Source organism: Drosophila arizonae, chromosome 3 (genome assembly GCF_054131065.1).
Source record: "Drosophila arizonae isolate 15081-1271.41 chromosome 3, UAZ_ARI_1.0, whole genome shotgun sequence".
In the NCBI taxonomy this organism is placed as follows: Eukaryota; Metazoa; Arthropoda; class Insecta; order Diptera; family Drosophilidae; genus Drosophila; species Drosophila arizonae.
In genome coordinates, this window is record NC_142923.1 from 9,702,250 (window position 1) to 9,727,168 (window position 24,919).

The window sequence follows — 24,919 nt, forward strand, 5'->3', positions numbered from 1 at the left end:
TGGTTTTTACGAGCATAAAGATAAATTCACACGATCCGGCTGCGGGAGTTCAACCTCGACAGCAGGTCGGCCAGGTCAGCACTGTTTCATGCTGTTGGCCTCTGCCCCGCCTCGGTATTTCGTTGATGCGATTTTATTTATTTATTTATAGTAACAAATTGCAATGTCAACTTAATCACCGAACTCTATTAGTTTTGCCTCTTTATTCCTACGGCTGCTGGTTGGACAATCGCGGTGACAGTGTTGCTAAATGTACTGCAATTCCTGAGCCACTGATTCTGTTGATGGCAATCAGCGGGATTTTTAGCTATTTTACTGATGCTGTATCTGTATCTGTATCTGTATCTGTATCTGTATCTGTATCTGTATCTGTATCTGTATCTGTATCTGTATCTGTATCTGTATCTGTATCTGTATCTGTATCTGTATCTGTATCTGTATCTGTATCTGTATCTGTATCTGTATCTGTATCTGTATCTGTATCTGTATCTGTATCTGTATCTGTATCTGTATCTGTATCTGTATCTGTATCTGTATCTGTATCTGTATCTGTATCTGTATCTGTATCTGTATCTGTATCTGTATCTGTATCTGTATCTGTATCTGTATCTGTATCTGTATCTGTATCTGTATCTGTATCTGTATCGTATCTGTATCTGTATCTGTATCTGTATCTGTATCTGTATCTGTATCTGTATCTGTATCTGTATCTGTATCTGTATCTGTATCTGTATCTGTATGTGTATGTGTATGTGTATGTGTATCTGTATCTGTATCTGTATTCTCTTCGAATATTCTAGCCTTTTTTCAGGCCTTTCCCGCTAAGTTCTTCAGCACTTCCAAGACCGTCAGCTCTGGTTGGCATCTAGCACTGCCTAGTGACGGCTTTTACGCCCATGCTAGGGTTGGCAGGCTTATTTTTCGGCTTTATAGAAAGTCATTTCTCTTTGTTTTCTGTGTTGCTCTGCTGATAGAGGCTGCAGGCTGCTGGCTGCCTGCCTCTATTAGACTAGTCACCCGCTTAGCACCACCCAATAAAACAAGTTAATTAATTAATCATTATTTTTTCGGCAGGGCTGTTCTGCTTTTTGTTTATTGACTTTATGCCGCATATCATCGATAGTGGGAGTGTATGTGTATTAGGTGAAATGGGAATTTGGGAAAGTTCGGGTTCAAGGATTACAATGCTAAAACTGAGTCACTTATGCTAGGTTCTTTGAGCTGGCTACCAAGTAAAACTACCAACTACAGCTACGGCTACAACAGATTTTTATTTATTAATTTCTATGTATTGAGTTCGTTTTTTTTCCTATTTCTATTTTTTTTTTTTTTTTTTTTTTTTTTTTTATTGTGAGACGTGTCCTTTTCTTGCTTAAAATCGGGCTCAAATCTCAATTGCTAGTTAATCATAGATTGTTTTTGGACTAAGCCTAAATATTATAGTATTGCTCATGGGATACTATAGATGGGCACAACCACCACGTAAACGAAAACTTTGTGGCGTTTTTTCTTCTTCTTTTCTTTGGCACTATCAAAACATCTCAATTAAAGAGAAACTTTAACTAGGAAGGAAATAGAATGGAAAGTGAAAGTGGAGTGGAAATGGTCATGGAAATGGAGTTGTCTTACGATTTGTGCAACTAATGCATCAAAATCCTCTACTTAGCCTACGAAGAGCAAAAATTCTATAATGAGCTTAGGTCGAATCACATTATGGGTTTTAGGAAGAGCACAGTCGAGGGAGGGGCTGGGGGAAGAAATTGTGGAACTCGTGACTAGCTACTCGAAGAAGGATTACGCGTATCGTAACTTATCCTAATGCGTATGATTGCTTTAAGCCGATGATTGGTCAGTTGTACACGCGCGCGTTACCCTGGCTGATGGAGGACGGGCTGGGTGGGCGCGTGTTGAAAATAATTGCTTGGTGTTCACATCTAATTGACAAGGATTGGGCGGAAAATGTTGGGTGGGCGTCACAGTGTCGGTGTGTGTCTCTCTGTGTATGTGTGTGTTTATGTTTTGAACTTACAATATTAATCAAGACCATTTGTCGTTGCCACCGCTGGCGTTGGGTGTGCGTCCTCTTGGGAGTCCAGCGAGAGCCGCGACTTGGCCGCCGTCTCCATGGATTTCCAGGTGCCGCCGCTGGTCGCGTGCTGTAGCGATATGCGTGGTATGGACTTACAGCTGCCCGCCAATGTCGAGGCCTCGGAGCCGACGCGATCCTCGGCCTCGGCCAGCGCGCTCAGGCTGCAAGTGGGCGGCAGGATGCGATGTGGAAAACGTGGCGAACCACGCACTCGTTCCCTCAAACTGGGCGCAGTTGGTTGCACTAGCGATGGACGCCGAGTGCTGGGCAGCTGAAAGTTTACCTTGGTCTCGGGCAGCTTGACGTACTTGCCCCCAACGATGGCACTGGGCTCATTGGGCTGCAGATCGAAGCTTTCTCCGCAAATGGTCGGTATGGGCAAGAAATTGGGATCTTTGGCCAAATGATCGAGATGTGTGCCGCTCTTGGTCAGTGAGCCGCGGTGAATGGGCTTCAGATGTGTGCCATTGGTGCCGCCCTCCACAGTCAAGCTGGCGCCTTCCAGGCCCAGAGGGTTCGCATTGCTGTAGATGGCATTGCAGGATGCGGTCTGCGAGGAAGGTATTAGTCGTGTGAAGAGACCCATGTGCGACTTGAAGGCCGCCTTCAGACCCTTCTGATCCGCCAGGCTGGCCGTGGAGCCCTTGTTGCTGCTCGTGGTGCGCGAGAAGATTCCCCGCAAACGATTGATGAGCCCCGTTTTGGCCTCGGTGGCCTGCTGATGGGCTAGCCGTAGATTGATGAGATCCTGAGCCGGCAGACAGGCCTCCTCTAGCTGTGGCTGGGAGGCGAATGTCACCGAGCGTCGCATCGGTATCTGCATGTACTCCGCCGAGGGCCAGCTGGCGCGTGGTATAACTGGTGGCAGCACGGAGAGCAGCAGATTCGGCAGGATGCCCGAGATGCTGGGCGTGCGAGACTTGTTATTTGATGAGGCTAACGGCGCTTGCTGGGAGACGTTGCTCGTCACAGTTAGCTCCGGCTTGAGATGTCCATGGCCGGTCAGAAGTGAGGTGGACGAGGAGGTGGTAGTCGAACCGTTGCCCAGGCCCGACTCCAGCATGCGCTCCAGCTTGCGGATTTCAGCGTCGAGCGCCTGAATCTCCTTCTTGTAGACACGATTCTGGACCTCCACGCGATATTGTAGCTCTCGCCGATCGTCGACGACAAAGCGACGCGTGTTGCACTCCATCTTGAGGCCCATGCTGTGTATCACGGGATCAATGATGTCGTCTGGCAAAGAGAACGTTAGACAAGACACATTCAAGCGACTGTCAAATCGCGCACTTACTGCGTGCCCAAATGTCGTGCAGCTTGGGTATGAAGAGCAGACAGAGCGTTGCTGTTGTCGAGGTTAGGATTAGGGCCGTTATGGTGATAAAGGCGAGTGTAACGCGTTCCGAAATCAAATTGGCCAGCACCACAACAATGGCGCTGGTGATGACAACACTATAGACCGAAACGCCTATGTACTGTGAGTCATTCAAGGCGGCAATCTTCACGTGACGCGTCTCCCAGGCCATGTACACGCCCACCACCAGGAGAAGTCCCTTGTAGGCGTACAGTACACTCAGCCAGGTTTGGGTGTGCTGCGAGCGACAAACCTCGACCTATCGGGGGAAAAATCAAATGGCAGTCGTGTTGGGAGTCGGATTAGATGGACACAGATGGGGGAGTCAATTTACAAAGCTGGCGCTAGTCAATAGACACCAGAGTGGGAACAAGACGTAGGGATGCTAGGGATGAATGTGGAGTAGCTCAACCCACCTGCGGCTGGTAGACAACGCTTCGATCAATGGTGCTGATTTCGAGTGTCAAATTATGCAAATGCCTTTCCATGGGGTCGGCGACGACCCACAGTGTGACGAGCAGGGCATCGACAAGCAACAGGCCGCAGACGAGCAGTATTAGCTGAATGTCCTGCAGCATTTTGTCCTTGAATACGCTGCCGGTGCGTGTGAAGATGCGGTGCACCCGATATGTTTTTGCAAACATTGAGCCAAACGCCAGGGAGAAGCCAGCCGAGAGCAAATACACGCGTGCCTAGAGTGGGTGGATGAGCAGATGAGCATCATATAAAGGTGAAGGCGGTGTGCCTGTATGTGCGTGTGTGTGAGTGCTTGTATTTGAGGGTTTCTGTTGCTGAACAAGTCATCAATGGGCAACGTAACAAGCAACGAACAGCTGGAGGACTCCAAGGAGGCATTCTCAAATTTATGTAAAATAAAGAATATCACAAAAGTTGAGAATTTTCGTGACCATGCCATGTGTTTGCCTGTATCCCCTTCCATCTCCACCCATACTTCGCTTTCTTTCGGCCCCCCTCTTGCCCATACCCCAGGCATTACATGCGCCAACAAACAACAACACAGCGAAACAACATGCCAAACATGCACTGTGAATTTCCCTCGAGTAGCATTTTGAGCGGTAGGTAGGCTGTCGCAAAAAGAAAGCCGAAAAAATGTGGAAAAAGTATACGAAAAAAGAAAAGAATGACAAGCGCATCAAATTGGGCTCCCTGGTCATGGGAGAGCCGCTCATCTAGCGCCAAGTACGTCCCGCTAAAGTTAAAGATTTATTATGTTTGGCTAAAAGATGTGCCTTTTAAATTGCAGCTATTTATAGCGCTCATCTTTGCTGCAATCTGACAATCCAACAATCCTTCTTCAACTCAACAACTTTCATATATAAAGAAACACACAATTCGCAAGGGAGAACATTTTTGGGCTACAAATACCCTGTTAAATACTGTTGAGTTCAGGCATTAATAATGACTTCGCATGCAAGGCAGACATGATTTTTCTTGCTTGCCTAGCTCTACTTTTGCTACATCGGATTTGAGTACTGAAACAATTTATGATCTGGGCTAAACACTCGACGCTCCTCATTCACAGTTAAACAGATTTGAGTATGAAGCTACAGCTCTGCAGGTTATTTGACTGACTTGAGACTGACTTGAGACTAAGTCCATGCCTTGAGCTATTTCATTTTGAAAGAATGCATTTCTATTTATAATTTTTGAGCAAAAACTGGGGGAAGCCAGACTTAAGCGTCAGATATGTTTAGTTGAGATGTTACCTTGTTGTGGACTAGCTTTGAGCGACTCGATTTTGAATTGCCTGAGCTCGAACTGAAAGCAGCTGGTCTTATATACTAAGTAGATAATCCACATTCCTTTACCTTGTTATCTTAGACCCAATATTGAACAAATGAAAGCTTACTCCAATATTGTTAAAATGTTTTAGGAAAACCCTCATTCAGCTTTTCGAAGATGCCTGAGCTATAACTGAAAGCAGTTGGTCTTAAGGAAAATGTATTCTAAGTAGGGACTTTACCTTGTTATCTTGGTTATACCCAATATTAAAAAACTGTCTTAGGAAAACTTTAATATGGCCTCTCAAAGATGTTTCCGCGACCACTGAGAACAGCTGGTCTTAAGGAACTATTGATTAGGGACTTTACCTTGTTATCTTGGTTAGACCCAATATTGATAAGCTGAAAACTTAGATCCAATATTGATAAACTGCCTTAGGAAAACTCTCATACTTTTCTTAAAGTGTCCAACTTGCCGTCTCGCTATGGCCATATGCCATCTAAAATAACTTTCGCAGTTCTTATTTGATTTTGAGCGAGCTTTGTGTGGCGTGTTGACTGTTAGTGCTGCCCGCTGCTGTCTGTTATATCCACACGTTGGGTAGTCAATTTAAATGGACTACTGTGCGATGGGGGGACGCGAAAGTTGAGCGCTGAAACTGAAAGTCATATTTGATGAGGCGCAACCCGTTGCTAACTCCCACACGAAAGCTGTGTATTGTATTGCTTGCATAACCGAAACTCAAACAAAGGCTCACGGGCTGCCTGCCAACACTTGAGTACTCACCGTGCAAACCGTGGCAAAGGAGTCGGCCGCCGAGGGCAGCGTCGAGTGGTCGAGCCCCAACAGAATGACGGTGGCATAAACGAAGATGCAACCCACAGCGGTAATGTTGCTCAGCTTCGGGCTGGAAAGTTTAATTGCCCTGTGTGGAAGAGATGTCAAGTGAAAAGTGCAGAGTAAGCAACCAGCTGGAGTAGTCGCATGAGTTTCTCTCTCTCTCTCTCTCTCGCTCTCTCACTCTCTCTACTTACTTGAGCTTGCGAAAGTGCAGATTGAAGGCGAGAAATGCAATGGCCAGCGCAATGCCCACGCTCGACAGCGTGGCGATGGTATAAAAGGCCAGCGGTGCTATCGTGGCCACGCGCATCTTGAATACCCTCTTCGCAATGGGCACTTGGCCGCTGTGCCACTTGACCGGACGACAGCGCGGGCAGCGAAAGTCGAGGGCATCTGTGGCCGGGTAGTAGAGGGCTATCGGTTCGAGTAGGCCGCGCTGTATCTGGTAAAAGGCCGTGGTGCCGACGCGATCTGGCCCACTGAATGAGACCGGACCCTGTCAACGATAATTAGTGTAACTCAGGCTCCGCTTTGTTGCTGCCTTGCTTACCGAAACGCCCAGGAAGTGGAGTTTGCCGAGTTGCTGTAGGAACTCCCAGGCCATGTCGCTGCGCGTATAATCGAATCCGTCCAGCTTCGATTGGGCCGCATTCTGGCGCCAGTGCGTCTCGGCGGCGCGTAAGGCCAGTGCAATGGCCCACACGGCGTCGTAGGTTTGAGGAGCATAACGGGATATCGCGTCCGGTAAGTGATGGCTGACAGTGCCACGCCTCTGGCGCGACCGCAAATCCGTTTGTGGCGCACGCTTGCGACCGCGAGTGCTACTGCCGCTGCTGCCGCCCACGTCCGCTGCATCCTGCTGATGGAATTGCTCGAATTGTTTGCGCAGCTGCGAGTTGAACATGTGATTGTTCTATGGAAATAAAAAAATTGCAGCGATTAAATGGACCGCTCATCAGCATCAGCCGGCATCCCACTCCCATATCGTAATGTGATTGCCAGCTCATTATGCGCCGCCGATTTCATGGCCGACACTAAAAGGATAATAAAAACATTTTTATCATGGCTCGGCTGTGCCTACGATGCTCGGCAATTCGTTGCCTCTACTCAGCTGCGAATCAAATGTAGCATTTCATTTGAGCTCTGGGAACTGGGGAACTGCTTTGAATTGGGCTGGGCTAATGTTCGTTTTCTCCTTTCTTTCCTCAACGCAAGAGCTAGTCAGAAATAGTTCGTTTATGGTTGAGTTTAAGCAAAGTGCAAACTGTTTTCATATCTAAACGGGATTTCTATTTGGTGTGGCTTAATAGTTTCCTTATCGGGGATGCCTTCATTTGCTTTCTGCTAATTTTGTTTGCTTACCAGCCCGCTATAGCTCACATTGTTGCCCACAATGCTATTGTGCGTGGATACGACAATGAGGTTCTCAACGGCCAGCTGTAGCTCGTGCCTGGTGCAGGGTGTCTGCTGGTCGGTCCACCAGGGTGCGCCCATGCTCTCGTGCAGTATCCAGGCGTAGTCGGCGCCAAACATGCGCAGCCTGTAGGCCTCGCAGAGTATTTGCGGTGCCAGCTCCTGCGAGAAGCTGCCAATGATGATGCGTGTATCCGTCTCCTGCGAGCAAACAGCATATTCTTACCATCAATCACATGTTGTTCGATTGGCCCAGCTTACCCGGAGGAGCAGCAGCTGCTCCTTGAAGTCGGTCGCGGCAAATGTGATTGTCGCCGCACAGGATATGTTGGCCGCCTCCAGTTCGGTGACGAGATTATTGACCGCCAGCGAGTGCACCTCCTCGTTCTGCGAGAACGTTGTCACCGTGCCCCAGCCGAAGCGACGGATGAACGCAATGCGTGCCGGATTATGCGACGAGTCCGGCGCAACAGTGCGATAGAAGTACGGAAATTCCCGCCTGTCGCTCAGCGCCGGCGATGTTGAGCCAAAGGAGACCTGTAATCAGGCACAGTTAGCAGTCAAGCGATGATTACGTGCCACATGCCCGCTCGACGGCGACGGACAAAGTTTTGTGCCACACGCGTGTCTCTGCACCGCAAAGTTTCAGCCCATTTAGTCGCCACACACGCATAAACTGCCGAATTGCTGAACTTCAAAGGCCACGACTCGACATTTGCATGCAACGCGCCTTCGCTCAGCCTATTTATAGAGCTGCTACAACAAGAGCTACACACAACATGCCAGCCATGTCTACACAAATCTTGTCTAATAACACTGCTCAACAGAACTGAGTTATTGCTGGGGAAAATCACACTTACATTTACTAGTATATAAATAAACCATGTGACAACATGCAGAGATTTTAGCTTCTTGTTAAAAATAATTTCAATTCAATTTAGTTTTGCATATTAGAATTTATACTCATTCACAAAAACAAAGTAAAAGATTTTTTTTGAAACCTATTTATTTACTTTTTATTTAAATTATTTTGTCAATAATGAAGCAAAAAACTTGACGTATGGAATAGATCATCATGCGCAACCTCATCTAATAGGGACTCTAGGGACTCTTGAAATCTATACTCGCATTGACAATCCAAGATCAAAAGACTGGGCGTGTCTAGACGGAGAATATCTACCATATTTTTATTGATTTTGTCTGTTAGTATCTCAAAATTAAAATATATATACCAATTGAGGGCGATGTTTGGCAATGTTTTGGACCTGATAAGGTTTGACCGTGAATGAGTATTCTACAGTCAGTAGAGCCCGACGTTTTTACTAATTTCTGTTGGCTACGATTTTTCATATATTTATCAAGCATTTTCAATGATTATGTACAGAGATCCTGTGCATAAATTATAGCTCTCTTTCTCTCTCTCCTCCCTCCCTCCCTCCCTCTCTCTGTCTCTCTCGCTTACTCTGGTCTATTCTGCATAGCAAGGTAGCTTCACAGCTGTCTATATATGCCTAATTTTAAAAACTCTTTACATATACACAATTGTTACTTTTATATGTAAATATGCAGGTATAAAAAAATTATTATATTTCCATATACAATGTGTTCAGCTTATATAAGAAAGATGTTGTTTGTTGCTCAGCTGGATTAAAAGTTCTCCCTTTACAATTCACAAATATGCAAATCATTTCTTTTTGTTTGGCTGTAAATTTGGAGAACCAAAAATTGCGCTCTGTCTAGTGTAATTTGTATAGGAGGCTGTTTATTTGAGCGCTGAAATGTTTATTGGCTGCCTTTTGAGTTTAGCTCGTGGTATTTATGTTAATCGAGCGAGTTTCCTTTCGGCACGTGAGTTGATTAAATTTTTGAATAATAGCCCAAGCATATTTGCATATTTTAATCAGCGGACCACCCCTAACGCCCACCTCGCAAGCGTGATTGACTTGAGCTTACCTGTACGATGTTCCAGTAGGGCACCACCTTGGCCAGGCTCTCGGTTACCTCCGAGCAGGCGGAGCCCAGCAGCATCATCATGCGAGTCGAGGGCTGTGTGTAGATGGCATGAAAGAAACGATCCACACCCACGCCGGGATCACACTGCAGTTCGGAGTTGGAGAACATTAAAAGGTGAGACTGGGGCTAGCACAGAGGCTGTGGCGCAACAGCAGCAGCAGCAGCAGCAGCAGTCATAAAAAGGCGCGCGTCAGGATGGCGCAATAAACATTTTTAAAATGTCGACTTTTGAGTTTTGATAGGAGATGCCGCCAGCAGATATGAGGCGATTTCAAAGGCTTCAAGGCAGCTTCAGTGCGTCTCCAAGTGCCATCAAATCGCTGCCCCAACCATTTGAGTCAACCAACGCGCTTATCGCTGCCGCTGCTGCTGCTCGCAATAAAAAACATGTAAAAAATTTGTATTGCATACAAAGTGTGACTGACTGCGCGATACACTGTTCGATGTATGGAAAGCAGCTGAGCGGTTTTGCAAGTTTGATGATTAACTAACTCTATTTAAATGAGATTTTGACACTGTCGTCATATATTGATAATTCTAGTTGGGATATACAAGAAAGCAGTTACACATGGTGCATAGAGCAACATATATATGTATGTATATATATACTTAGATATATTGAATATATAATCACATGTACATATAAGTCTACACTTAGAGAATGCTTAGTAAATTCTGTTCCTAGTCTTAAACTGTTATTAAGAAAACGGGTATAAATCAGAAGGTGGAGCAGACTTTTGTCTTAGGGCAGACTTAAGATAACTACAAACGGGAAAAAGTAGCTTTCAAACTGCAAATGAGGCTGAGGTTACACTTAAGCATATTTATACTGGTAATCTGGTAATTAGGGCGAATCAGAATTACTTTAAATTCCAAGAGCAAATTTAAATTCGTGGAAAAGACTATTAGTCAAGGCTTGAATCTCAGACTTTCCTTAGAAAACATTTATTTTGCAATAAAAAAATACCTTGAATCATCCCATACCCATATCTATATATAGCTTCAGTGACTTCATTTACCTTCATATAATAGCTCCGTTTATAAGTTCATTTTCTCTATCATTTGCTCTCATTTAATAACTCTGCAAAGACTCTTAAGCTGTTTTGGGCCATCTATCTCGTTTGACTTTCTCTTCCCTTAGTGACTCAGCCAATCCACCCGTTAGATTTTCAAGAACAGAGTATACTTAAAAAAGAGCCTCCTTGATGACAAATTTCTACTCAACCTGCGGCCGCTGCAGCGTTTGCAGATTTTTCTTATTAAGTTTTAATGCAGCACGCGCTACTAAATGAAATTTCAATTTCGTAATGGAAAAATACCCGCCCACCTGCCGCGCCGTGTGGAGTACTCACCTGTGTATCGTTGGTCACCAGCTCGAGTGTATAGCCCGGCAGCAGCTGTTTGCGGTTGATATGCTCGACGGCCATTGTGGCCGCGCCCAATTCGCTTAGGCCGTCCGGCCGTGGACCGCGCTTGGTGGAGAGCTCAAAAAGTCCGAGCAGCACAATTTTGCCATGATTGCGCTGGATTTCCGCATGGGACATGCGACGTTCGCTCTCGAACACCTGGTTAACCTTCAAATAGCGCTGCTGCTGCCAACTGCTCAGATTCGCGCCCATGCCGGCATTGGCCGTAATGGTTGGTAAATTACTCTGCGAATTGAGACGATGTCGTCGCTTGACTTTCCGCCGTTTGCTCCGCCACCTGTCAGCGAGCGTGGGGGCATAGCTTTCAATGGCCACACCTGGCAGCGTTTCCAGTGACTGCACCGACGGCACCGACGGCACTGGCTGCAACGTGCGTAAGACCTGCAGCTCTGCTGACGATTCCATGCCGGCGGCATCTCTGCTGCAGCCGGCCAGCGCCAGGGCCAGCAGCATGGCCAGCATCAGTAGCCGATGGCTCGTTGGGCTGCCGTGAATTATGCGCATCCCGTTTGGCAAAATGGCCATTGGCCCATTAATCAGCACGGCATTTGAATTCGCTATCTCGCACGGATGTACGTGGCAATAAACAATGCTTGTCCAGGCTCCGTTTATATATATATCAATATATATATTTGTGTGTGTGTGTGTCCGTTTATCTATTGCTGTTTTATTCCGCTGCCTGCTCTGGTGCTGGTTGGTGTTTGGCGTCAATTTTATCGCCTTTTTATTGGCCTCACTTTTGGTCTCGTTCCGTTCGCCTGGACATTTGCCTGGCTGCCATTATCTGTTCTCGCACTGGACACACACTGTAAAGCAAAATAGCTCATAAAAATATGCGCTGCTGCCCGCCTCGTTCCCTCTCCCTGCCCATTTTTGTCACTCCACACAATGAACCGACTTGCAAATGAACAAAACTGGAGAAAAGGAAAACGAAAAACAAAATACAATCGAAACAATAAACGCCAGCAGCCAATTGCCAGTTTGGGGCCAGTTGGCAGTTGAGAAAGGATTAAGTCTTCGATGAAATGAAAATAGCCGTACGCCACATATACCGCACACACTATACACAAACACACATAGATATAGCAGCTAACACACACACATGTGGATATCAAGGCTATCTCGTCAAATGCCAAAGCCATAGACTTTTGTTGAGATTGCTACGTTGCCTTTGTTGCTGCTGCCATTTATGCCCTTCTGAATGGGCACTGCAACTGTGTCATGAAAGATGCTAAACATACAAACCTCATAATTAGATATGGGCTAGGCACAGAGGAGACTCTTGAATGTTGTAAATTAATTAATTAAAATATAATATAAAATATAATAGCATATAGCATATAGCATATAGCATATAGCATATAGCATATAGCATATAGCATATAGCATATAGCATATAGCATATAGCATATAGCATATAGCATATAGCATATAGCATATAGCATATAGCATATAGCATATAGCATATAGCATATAGCATATAGCATATAGCATATAGCATATAGCATATAGCATATAGCATATAGCATATAGCATATAGCATATAGCATATAGCATATAGCATATAGCATATAGCATATAGCATATAGCATATAGCATATAGCATATAGCATATAGCATATAGCATATAGCATATAGCATATAGCATAGAGCATATATCATATAGCATATAGCATATAGCATTAATAATTGTTATCGATATTTATTAAGATTAGATTAAATAATGTTTATCTGAGCACATCTATAACACATATTGTTTGCTATTAAATAGATCCACCCTTCTTCAACACCTCTGCAAATGAAAGTAATTGTTATGCTATATCGGTTGAACCTTTTAAGCATTCTGCCTTATCAACTATTTAACATTTGTTTTCTGCATAAAATGATAGGCCATTAAGCATAGAAGTCTGAGCTCCTGCTTTGTGTGGTTTGTGGTGCGTCGTCCTTTGAGAGTTGTTTCCTTTGCTGCACAGACACAGATTGTTTGTAGCATTCCCGGGAATGCGTAATGCTTGTGGATGCGAACTCCAGCAGGGAGTGGCACAATCATTTATCCCCCTTTATTTTTATTGTTTCACAAGTGCTGCATAGTTAATTAACTTAAACTGATTCGGTTGAAGCGCAGTGAATGCAGATTGTTTCTGAGGTAGTTTGGCAGTTAAACTATAGTCTGGCAATATGGTTGCCGTTCAATATAGAGTTTTAATCGAACTTAATTTCCACCGAAACATGTTGTTAGCAAAAGTTTAAACTAACAAAGAGCGAAGTTTTTTCTTAACATTTAGAAACTTTTTTCAATTAAATGTAATTAGTTTGCTTTCTTTCTTCTGTTCCTCTTGGGACACTGCCTAATGACATTTTAAGATTCTTTCTTCTTTTATCTTAATAGAAGGGTAATTTTAATAGTTACATTTATTTTGTGTGATAAATCGTTTAGTATCTAATTAAGAATTAAACTAAGAAAATGGGGTTTAGTTGAAATTTGTAGAACTTGCCGCTTATATAAAGAATGGTTCTTTGTTGTAAAAACAGAAACAAGTTTACTCAAAGATGGGAGGGAATGAAAGAAAGAAAGCTGAATAAACAGAGGGCTTGAGTAAATTTTATCCTGATTTTACTGAAGTAGGGTTGCTGAGAAGTTTTTTTTTAACTTAACGTTTACCTATGTTTTACACCCAGTCAAGGCCTTAAGCTAACCATTAAACTCGCTCCACAATTTTCTCACTGTTTCTCTCATTAGGGACTCCCCACAATCGTTTCTATCCGTAAGATCTAATTGCTAAGCATTTCTATAACTATTTTAAAGGCAATTACCATCTCTGGCTAGTGTATTTAATTTTCGGCTATTTTGCTTTGTATCAATTTTTTCTGTCGGTTGTCGATGCTGGGCATTGCCAACTGGCAGTTGCCAGTTTGCCAGTTCGCCAGTTGCCCATTGCCATTATTTTTTATGCTAATGGCAAAGCATTTTGCGCTTTCATTTCGAGGCTTTTGGGCTACTTTTGAGCATCACGCGCCACAGATTTCAGTGTATGCACGTATGCATAATTGTTTCGAGATTACTAAAGCACACACACACATATACACACACACACACATATATACTCATTTACACACACTCGTCGTCGTCGTCTTGCGCTGCGTTTCGTTTCGCTTAGTTTTTCAAGCAAAAGTGAAACGCGCACTTTTCGCCGTGTCCTTAAAATAACTTTTTGGCCCATTTTGTTTCTTGGCTTTTGTTTTCGTTGGGTTCGTTAGGTTCGTTCGCATTGCATGTTGAGTTTCTCCATTTGCGAGGCAGCCCAGTGGCGGTGGGAAAGGGGGCAATGGAAGCCTCTGACAGGACTTTAATACGCATGCAGCCGAATCTCGTTAAAGTTGGCGCAACTTGACATTTGCCCCACTGTGCCAGCCAGTCAACCGCCTAACCACCACCCGTCTGGTGGTGCATGTCAGCGGGCTACTTGTAGTTACATTTCATACATTTCACATTTTTATTTTATGCTTTCTGCTCTTTCTATTATTCTGCCATATTTCACAATTGTTGCCGTGGTATTTAAACCTGCACTTATTTATGGCCATGCATGCGTGTGAGTAAACCGTACATACACACATGCACACACACAGACGTACGCCCACACACCCGCTTGCCTCTGGCTGTTGTTGTTGTTGTGCTTGACATAAATTATGCAAAATGCTGCCTGCATTTGTAATTGTGATTACATTTTTTTTTTTAGCTTCACTGACGTGAGCGTAGGTGTGTGTGTGAGTGAGTATGCATGTGTGCGAGTATGCGTGTCGCTTGCGCAGTTCGTTGGCATTCCTTGCAGCGAAGCACGAAGCCAGCTGCTCGGGATTGAGCTGCCCAAGTGCATTCTTATGCACTTGAATCTGTTGAATAGTTGATGCGATTTGTTATGCACGTTTTTTGTTTCCTTTGCTAAGACTTGGCCAAACACACACAGTACACACACAGAGCACACACACACACGAGCACATGCACACATTTATTATTTCAGCTAGGCCAATAGCAGCACGACTAGCATAGCACAAAAAACGGATTTGCACTGGGATAAGCACAGAATAAAATAATGCCTTGAATAAACAGCAAATATATAATATAGGTCCATATCTATATAGCTGTATATTAAATCAGATTGTTTTTGAGATTTTCAAGTGACTTCATGTCGTGTTGTGGCAGTTCTTTGCCTTGGTATCATGTTTAGTTTCAAGTAGTTCTGCGCACTTGAGCACAGAAAGATACGTTTAAGTTTTTTCTGCTGTTTCGACTTTCTATTCGGGCTTTCAAATTGAAGTGAATGCCAGTTATTAATAAGAATATAAAAAATAATTAATTACTCAGAAGATTTTTTAAAGTAGTTTCAGAGCAGATATTAATCTTTAGCATAGATAAATTATCTGGAATAAGTTGTAAAATTTATGGCATCTATGATATTTCAGAGATATCTAAATTTAAAAAATAGGCTATTTGACTTGATTATCTTTTTGAGAATGTTCAAAAGAGAAATGAAGAGAGAGAGAGAGAGAGCTGAGGGTCAACAAGGGAGATTGAAATCCAATTTTACAGTAACTTAGAATTCACGCGTGTGATACAATTCTAATAGCATTTAATACAATGAGAATTTATAATAATAAATAATTAATAATTATTATTATCAATATTTGACGCATTTAGTTTAACTTGAAGAGCTCGTTCAAAAAATAAAAAAGCTTAGTGCAATTTCCGTCCGTCTTTCCGTTTATTTTATTGTCCATCTTTTAGTCTGTCCATGAAGCGCAAAAGATTTTACCGCTATTAAAGCTTAGAGACTTCAAATTTAGATAATATTCTTCTCAGGCTTACCCTCGTCTAAGAAAAAGCGAACAGTGCCCCAAGTGATGGAAGCTAGACGCATGGGAAAATACAATATTTAGTATGACAGAGAAAGCTCTTGCCTAAGCTGAAGTTTAAAATTTACACAGACTTGTGCGGACAAATTCTGACCAAAAATTTATAGCAACATCTAAGCCTTTGGGAGGCGTATTTCTTACAGTTTTACAGCTGGTAAGGAGCCATTAATTTACCAACAAAATTGTACATAAGCCTCTGAACAGGCTTAAGCCAGACAAGTGTAGATATATCAAAGAATTGGTGCTAGTGTTCCAGAATAATATAGATATGTACTGCGATAGATATAACAGATTCCCTTTTGAGGTTTTCCATACGAACGAGCATTGTGCATAACGGTGACAGCCGAATTTAATATTTTGAATTGTTTCTATTCATTGTTAATAAAAATATAAATTTTGTATTGGCTTCTTTTAAATGAAAAGGCATGACATGTTAAACAGCAAGCTAATTTAAACGATTATTCCTTCACATATACGTATATATATGCATTTACGAAACTTGACCAGCTATTGTCATTAAAATATTTAATACTCCAATGCTTTGAAGTTCAACTATGTGGATGACACAAACCGCATAGCTCTCATTGTGCGGCAAAATTTATTGGATGGCACGAACATACATATATGTATGTATGTAGGTATGTGTACATATACAATATTACACGCTTACAAACGACATACAAATAATTCCATGTGGAATTTGGAGCGAAGCTATTAACAATATATGCTTTGACTTAAGCAAATGAAGATTTTGTTGCCTTAAAGAGAAATGTTTGCTTAATATCTATTTGCAGAATGCTGGGTGATAGAATCAGGAGAAATGCTCAGCGTTGCGGTATGTAGAATTTGTGCTTCACTTTGAATAATTAAAAAATAATAATAATAATAAGATTTGTATTATTTGCCTACATTATTTGCTTTTCATTTACACTTGAGTTCAGGCTCATATTAAAAAGTTAATTGAAGTATTTTCAAATTGCATTTTATTTTGTTGCGTGGCATTTTTAGGCGTAGGATAAGTATTATCAAGTTATTAACATTATTAGTATAATAGATAACTTATTTATTTTCGTAGATAAATAATTTACCCAAGTTTTATTTATGCGAAATACAATTCATTTATAAATTCATTTCAATTTTATATATTTAACTACTTTATAAATTACATATTCCAAAATGTTATTTCTAGTTTTCATTAATTTTTCTCTAAGGAGTTATTTAAATATTTATTCAAGACGCTGCCACACAGAATATTACGTATACGCCACGCGTACATTGCACATTTCTTTACTGATGGCACTCGCACAATTTTCTTACAATTATTTTTAATTACTTGACACTTAGTAATGGCTTTTGAGCGAAAGTTGTTTGCATATTTTTTGTTATATTTTTAAATATTTTATTTTATTTTATTTTTTATTTTTTGTTTGCTTTACATTGGGGGCTAGGGTAGGCGCCGGGTCAGAATCGGGAAGTATAGGGCCCGGAGGATGCGATGCGCGCTGGATTCACGAGGCGAGGCGCACGCGATGAGCTCCAAACCGCAACTGTTGTCGGTGATTGAATGCGCGCCGCTTTTCTGATAAAACTTAAAAGTGATTTCAATTCAGTGGAAGGATGCTGCCTTGTTCAATGCAGCTGCTTTCGTTTCAATCAGCTTTCAATGCTCTCGCGGTATTGCGCACGCGTTGCAGAAAAGGCGCCAAAATTCATTCATGAAAAGCAACAGCTTCCGCAGAAGTCTCTCTGTGTGTGTGAGTGAGTGTGTGTTGCCTGCCGGGGTAACAAGCAACAAGCTGCGCCTGGGAAATTCAGAGAGAAAAAAAAAGTAGCGCTGCGAACAAGTTTAACTTTAAATTATGCAAATTAATGCCCAACATGAAACTAAATAATTTGCAACTGTCTTAATGAAAAATTCATTTATTCTGCAAGCACTAGCAGAAGCAGCAGCAGCAGCAGCTCAGCAGGATACCAGAAGACAGCCGATGAGCGGACGGGATAACGGCATAATAATACAAAAGCTGTCAGCCTGTCGGGCTGTCGATGTGCAATGCATTTCTCAAGCCGAACACTGGCTGCAATTGAAGCTGGCACAATTGGACCAGCTGACAGGCGGGACACTCTTAATTATAGCTGCATTTGATGGCCTCGCCGTAGCTCTGTATTTTCACATTTATTCAATATGCCAGGCAGCACAAAAGCCTTTCGAGCAACAATTTTCCTCAAGGCCTGGCACACGCACTCTTTTGATCAAATTATAGTCGGATGCAGCATGGGCCCTATACAACTCAACATCAAACGAAATGAATTGAATGCATTTTCAATATGAATATAAAATAAGTGATGCCGAGTGCTCTAATGACTGCCATTGAGGAACTCTTGTTCAGGCAATTTGAGTGGAAATTTTAATATCGACTGCCATTCAATTTCATATTTCAAAAATATTGTTTTGCTGTTTGTCAGGTAAAGTATTGTGATAATGATAGAGTGTGAGTAGTGGAAAGGTAGTCAAAGTTAAGGAATAACTTACAATTCATTGTGATTCACAATTCACACTTGATTACATTCTCGAGATGATTTTGTGTGTGAACTCACTCTGTGCAAAAGCTCTTCAAAAGATTTACCATTTTATTTATTTATTTATTAATTTTTTTTATTCGTGCCATTCAACTTTTTAAAGGGTTAGCAATTTTTTTATTTTATTATTTTGCAAACTATTTTTTATTCATTAATATCATATCTATTTTGTTCGCTTCAAAGTGATCCCTATAATTTGTTTGTGTCTTTTCCTCTAAGCATTAAAAAATAATTTTGATATCCTTTTTAGCTTTGGCAGCGATGCTGTTCCTATCTCTAGAATTTATACGCCTTTTTAGTTTGGGCTACAAGCAATTTGTTATGGAAAGGATGTTCCAGCTAGTAGAGGTAAAATAACTTAAATTTTGAGCTGAGCCTCTGACGGCTCTGTAGATCTTCCTCTAAAACGTAATCATTCCATTTCTTCTCACAATAACATTATAATATAACATCAGTTTGTAACACTCAGCTTTAACAGCTAAAAATTCCATAGTTCATTGCATTTGCCTCTAGCTTTTCTTCAGGCCAAGCAAAAAATAATTTGATTTCTCATTCAATAAAAATGTTTTCAAAAAAAAAAAAAAAAAAAAAAAAGAAGTAAACGGAAAATTGTAATTAATATTTACGCCTCGTCCCAAATGGTGCCCGCCCTCATCCATTCCATTTGATTCAACTGCAAATTGAGTTGCTTTTCTCAACGAGCTCCACTGAAGGCTGAGTCAATAGAGAGCAAACAGCAAACAACAAACTGCAATTTACACACACAATTTGCAAATAAACTTAACACCCAATGCCGGCAATCCATTTGCCATGCATTTAGCTACCAAAAGGGCGGCCTGCCTCCTTGCCACCCTGCCTCACTCCCTCCGTTTCGTGCCCACTTGGTGTGACTGCTGGAAAACTTGTGGCAAGTGCAAAAATGGCGAGATAGTTGCGAGCATAGGGCAAGCCAAGAACTTGCGATTATCGTCACTTGACTTGAGTTTTATCCTCGGCCGAGACAAAGCGAAAGAGGGAGTGAGATAGAGAGAGAGATAGAGTAAGAAAGAGAGAGATAGAGAGAGCCTACCCAAGCTCGTGCGCCTGGCCTCCTGAATGCAAATTTAATGCAACAGTGCAGCCGAGGAGCATATTCAACTTCAAGTGGGAATATATATGTATATATATTATATATATATTCAGCTATATGCTGGGTCTATACAGCTCAACAATGGGCGCGGAATTTGGGCTTTTGTTTTACTTGCTTCTCAACTTGAAGCTCAAATGAAATGCAATTACACCACAAAACTCAATTTCAAGTGTCAAAAAGTTGCGCTGCACTTAAGAAGTTAACGCCTGCTCTCAGTCCAGCATCAGCAGCAGCCATGCCCACGTCGCAGCCTTTGTGTGGGCATTTCCATTTCGTTTGGCAAAATGTCTCGAGTGGGCAAATGGTGAAGTGTCGAAAAGCGGTCCCAAAATAAAGCGGATTACGTTGAATTCGGAAAATGCCCCAAATATGAACGTAGTGACATGACAACCCACACAGAGAGCGAGAGAGACAAGTGGAGAGAAAGAGACAGCGAGAGAGAGTTGAGATATGCCCTTGATAGGCCTAATGTGTGATATATATATAAGCCTTGTTTATATCATGTTGCCTTAGCTAAACTAATTTGCCAGACGGTCGACCCATCTAACCAGACACACACACACACACAGATACAGCTCATTTGCATTTGAAATGAAGCTGGCAACTTTTTATGGACCCTCTCGAAAATGTCTATCTTCAATTTGAGCTGAGCCAAAGTCTTATAAATCTGTCGTCGCGTTGGTTGCACAGGTAAACAGTTGGAGATACGAATTAAATCGCGTATTTGTCTAGCAATCGATCACCCAAATTGATTTGCCATTGCCAATGCTGCTCTGCTCTGCTGTGCTCCGCTTTGCTGTGTTCTGCTCTTATCTGCCAGCTTACACGATATTACAAATCTCGTTTTGTCGAGCAAGTAAGCTCAGAGTACAGGATATATACAAAGGTTATATAGTCACTCTGTTGTTGAGAAATCACATTTGTTTGCTCTTATTGCATTTAGCTACATTTTTGTAAATATTTGGAAAATGTGTGAATGGCCACAAATTGCTGAGGACCATGCTGGCGCTTCTCTTTCAAATACATTGGCATTGATTATCGTACTTGCCGTCATATTGAAACATTTTTCCACAAAAATTATTATCGCAATTCCACTTGAATTTTCGTTTAAATTATAAACAAAAATAATAGTAAAATTAATATATATTATGTAATATACACTATAAAAAAAAAACTATAATAAATAAAATTTGTAATTTTGTGATAATTAATAATAATAAAAAAAAAAAACTAAAAATAAAATGATTAGTTGTAATAAATAATTATAAAATTGTGAATATTGCATCTTTCATTTGGTATACACATTTATATTCATATTATTTATATACTTATATTTCTAGCATTTATATACTTTTTTGTTATATATTTGTTTAATTTATCTATTATATTATATTTTTCCAAATATCAATCAATGGAAATTTAAAATAATTTTCAGTCATCTCATTTTAGCTTTTTTTTTGTTTTATTAATTAATTAAATTTAATTTTCATTAAGCCTACGTTGTTCATATCTTCAGTCAATGTCAATTTCCTTTTGGTTTTCTTCGCTTGTTATGCGTTTCTATGTTTCTCTACCGATTCGTCATTTACAGCCTCAGCAGATGCTGCAAAGCGTATCGAATCGTCGTCAGCTTGCAAATGGAATTTGCGGGTTTTTCACTTTCATTTGATTTGGTTTAGTTATGTTTTTGTGTGTGTGAGTGTGTGTGTGCTTTGTTTGCGGACACTTGGCAAATTGTCAGCTGGCAAATGGTAACTGGCAGCTGCTAACTTTGGACTTTGGCTACCAAAAAACATACACAAAAAAGCAAAGCACAGGAGCAGAAAGACAGAGAAAGAGAGAGAAAGATAGAGACATAAGCAATTTGCACGTTTTACTTGTCGTCGCACCTGTCGTATGCGTAATTTAGTGCTGCATACTTTGCGGCGCTATTTTGCACTTTTGTGACTTGTTTAGCTACACTTAAGCTCTTCACGTGTATGCGTATGAGAGTGCGAGTGTGTGTGTGCTCTCTAACAGCGCAGCACTTAAAATTAGGAATTCAATTATCTCCAACACACACACACACACACACACACACACACACTCAGTGCGAGAAAGCAAACGATGCAGGGGCAGCGAACGAGAGGCAGAGGCAGGCGAGTGGCTAAAGTTGTTGCCATTTTGTACGCACTTTTCACACCTGCTCCGCCATTTCAAGGCCTTCACGACCAGATGTGTATGTGTATGTGTGTGTGTGAGTGGAGCGGCTGTGCTCTTGTAGTTTCCCAGTCAACAGCGTCCACAACTTTATTGTCTGTCAGGCACTTTGCTGGGCCGCCAAAGTGTACCTCGGTTAGGAGCAGCAACAACAACAACAACAATGGCGCAATTCACTTTCAGTTTTATTTTTGTTCTTTTTTTTTTTTTTGTTTGCTTTTTTTCTTGTGGCATGCGGCATAAAAAACGATTTCACCTAGAAACGGAATTCAGACTGTTTTGTGCCGTATATAACCCAGCATCTAAATCTTAATCAAGCGCCGCTTTGGGAACAGTTTAATTATAATTTGACTTCCATTTCATTTTTTTTTTTCCTGGGCAAACAATTTCATTTATTTCTGGTAAATTGGCTTGAAAACAATTAACAATTAACACCTGTTTGTTGCGCCGATCGCCTGCTCTTGGCAGCTACTTGAAAACTAAACAGGCAACGCCGCCCCACAGCACCACCGAATACCTGCCTAACCCAATCCGACGGCGGAACCTGTTTTGTAAATGAAAAAAGTTCCACAAAAACTTTTCAAATTACAGCGGAAATCCGTGAAAATCCTTTTAACAAAGCAAAACAGGCGTATAGCCGGGCCCAAGGAAGGCGAGGCCCTCGCCTCAGGTATTACAGGTCAGAGTTGTTTTTTAGAGCGTAGCATATTAGTGACGTTCCGCAGCTTTGGCGATGATGAACGCAGCTCTGATTATGATTATGCCGGAGCATTATAGAGCGGTAAGCTTCAGCAGTGCGCAACACGTGCGTTTGTGGTCTGTGTTCATGGTACGGCGCTGCTCCTGAAGCTTCTGTAAATTAGTTTAGTTGCTGCCAGAGGAGAGAGACAAGAGGAGACAATGAATTTGATGGAGAAAGCATAGAAGCTGTCTCCACACTTGGGAGCACTTGCAAAGTTTATTTATTGGTTCTTAACGGAACGCGCTGTCTATCTGTCTGTCTCCCTGCGTGTATCTGTGTGCGTGTGTGTGTGCAGCCATTTTGCGGCTCACTTGACAGCCGCGCCTGCCATCGATATGAAGCTTTTAACTTTTAATGAAAATATTCAATTTTAAGGTGTTGCACATATTTAAGAAAAAAAAAAATATTAAAAAGAAAAAAAAAAAAAAAGTCCAGAGGATGAACCAAAATTGTTCACAAACTTTTTGGCCTATTTGCAGCGCTGCCAGGTGTGATAATGTGCGAGAGGGAGTGTGGGGGTATGTCTACAAACATAGAAGTCAATATGTGTGTGAGTGTGTGTGTGTGTGTGTGCCTAATGGTTGGTGTTGCCAGCAGACTGTTCCTAGCCACACGCAAAAGAGGCCGTTGCTAAATGAAATTATGAAACTGGGAACTGAAACTGTAATGAAAGTCGAAGCTTAAATACACTAAAATGCAAGCTGAATAAGTATTCAAAACATAGTAAAAAATATGTTAAAGTATAGACAAACAGATTATAGGAGTCAAAGTGAAACAAACTCAGGTCTTCTGCTGCTAAGTGACAGCTGTCTCTATATAAGGTGGCTAAATTATAGGTGTGAATATTTAATTTTAGAATTTTATTAAATAATGCAAAATTTTATAACTTTTTAAATTTGTATATAGCTCTGTTCAATAATTTCTTTGTCAAAATTCTACAGCTTTTAATCCATTTGTTGTTCAAATGCAATAAAGTTCATATTAACTTATCAACATTATTTAAAAGGGAAATAAAGACAGCTAAATATACATGAATAAAACATCAATGGATTTTACATTGCAAATTCTACAAATAAACACAATTTGTTTATAAAAAGAATTATATTTGCCTAAACTTTTTTTTTTATGATAATAGAGAAGTAATTAAATTTGTACAGAGTAAATATTAACAAAGTAGATTTTTATTTTTAATATTTATTTCGTTTATTTCTTCAATTTTATATTAGAAACTCTACAAATAAATACCATTTTTTTTTATTTTTCATAATAAAATAAATATTTAAATAAACTTTTTTTTTTTTTTGATATTTATCAAAATATAAAAGTAATTTAATTTTTGCAAAGAAAATAAATATTAAAAAAATAGATTATATTATGTAGTATAGCAATTTAATTAGTTCAGTGCCAAAATTTATAGTACCTGTAGCATTAGGTAGGCATCTTGGCCAAGTTACAACAAGTTGGCCTCACTACGAGCCGAGTTCACTTGGCCTTGGCAGATTTTAATGGCCTTAAATTGAGATTGATGAAAATGCACATACTTTAAGGTCTTTTAAGCGCTTTAAAGCCTTTAAGGCTATCGTTTTGCATATATTATTAGCAATGCGTATAGCTTTCAAAGGGATATCCCTAACTTTTAAATATTTGAAAAATTAATTACGCACAGGCTTCATCATCTTTTATTTATTTATGTTTGTTGCTGTTTTTGTTTTTGTTGGCCGCTTCTCTTGCTAATTGCATAAAGTGCTTCGTAAAATTTGATTCTTTGGCTTATTCATTTTGTTTCATTACTGGGTTTTTTCAGTCGTTTTTTTTTTTTTTCGGCAGCCCGGTCGGCGGTTTATTAAATTAGTAAGCCAGCAAAACGGTTTCTCTTTTGGGCCACAATCGAAATGTATGCGCTGAATGATGGCCAACAAATTGAAGCTGATTGGATTTGTGCGCCAAAAGGGAGCGCAGCTTGACGGAGGGTGCGGCACTGTACGGCACGGCACGGCAGGGCACGGTACGGCAACTGCTGCAGTTTTAACTCGATTGCCACATTGATTGACGCTTGTGTTTGGCTTTGACTTTGGGCTCTGGCATTGATTTGGTTACGCACTCTCGCATTTGATTTAGTTAGAGCAGCTCCCAATGCGGATTTATTGGCAGCAAATTGTCCGGCAGAAGTCGCTGCTGATGTGGCGTTATAACGCGTACTGCTTATGCCTGGCGTTGTCTTGGCTGCTTTTATAGGCCCGCTCAGCATCCGATTGAACGGGATTGCTTTCAACCTGACTGCGATTGAGAGCGAAAGAGCTTCGCGCGCCGGCTGTAAACAAAGCACAGCTGTTGCCAGGGCCAACACGGATCGCCCTGTGCCGCGGCAGCTTTTGGCCAGCAGTGACAAGCACCCAGATGTATGGCAACAGCTGCCAGCTGCCATAATTGGCATAGCCGTTACCATAAATAGGTTCGTCTAGCTTTCGGGAGGCGGTCATAAGGA

The 24,919-nt window shown here is 41.4% G+C and overlaps 1 protein-coding gene across 7 annotated transcripts; it reads right to left on the reverse strand.

Moving 5' to 3' along the window:
- Nucleotides 1-1,048: 1,048 nt before the first annotated feature.
- On the reverse strand, nucleotides 1,049-24,644 carry GABA-B-R3 (gamma-aminobutyric acid type B receptor subunit 3). 7 transcript variants are annotated; one of them, XM_018004700.2, is made up of 11 exons: nucleotides 23,855-24,644; nucleotides 10,802-11,682; nucleotides 9,390-9,533; nucleotides 7,698-7,973; nucleotides 7,386-7,637; nucleotides 6,574-6,936; nucleotides 6,218-6,519; nucleotides 5,970-6,108; nucleotides 3,857-4,132; nucleotides 3,381-3,699; nucleotides 1,049-3,322 (listed from the first exon to the last, which is right to left on the reverse strand). In XM_018004700.2, the coding sequence occupies exons 2-11, from the start codon at nucleotides 11,399-11,401 to the stop codon at nucleotides 2,034-2,036; spliced, it is 3,960 nt and encodes a 1,319-aa protein (XP_017860189.1). In that variant the 5' UTR covers nucleotides 11,402-11,682; nucleotides 23,855-24,644; the 3' UTR covers nucleotides 1,049-2,033. The 7 variants fall into 7 exon arrangements, with proteins under 7 accessions (XP_017860189.1, XP_089319978.1, XP_089319976.1 ...); XM_089463852.1 differs by lacking the exon at nucleotides 23,855-24,644 and adding an exon at nucleotides 17,224-17,674; XM_089463850.1 differs by lacking the exon at nucleotides 23,855-24,644 and adding an exon at nucleotides 17,121-17,674.
- Nucleotides 24,645-24,919: the final 275 nt, after the last annotated feature.

Bases quoted from the DNA above. Each gene is read 5' to 3' on its own strand.
- GABA-B-R3 (XM_018004700.2), bottom strand. From the start codon at position 11,401: ATGGCCATTTTGCCAAACGGGATGCGCATAATTCACGGCAGCCCAACG. The intron at 6,937-7,385 runs GTAAGCAAACAA...TTATTTCCATAG, and splicing joins ATGTGAGCTATAGCGGGCTG to AACAATCACATGTTCAACTC. The intron at 3,700-3,856 runs GTGGGTTGAGCT...TTCCCCCGATAG, and splicing joins GCGTTGTCTACCAGCCGCAG to GTCGAGGTTTGTCGCTCGCA.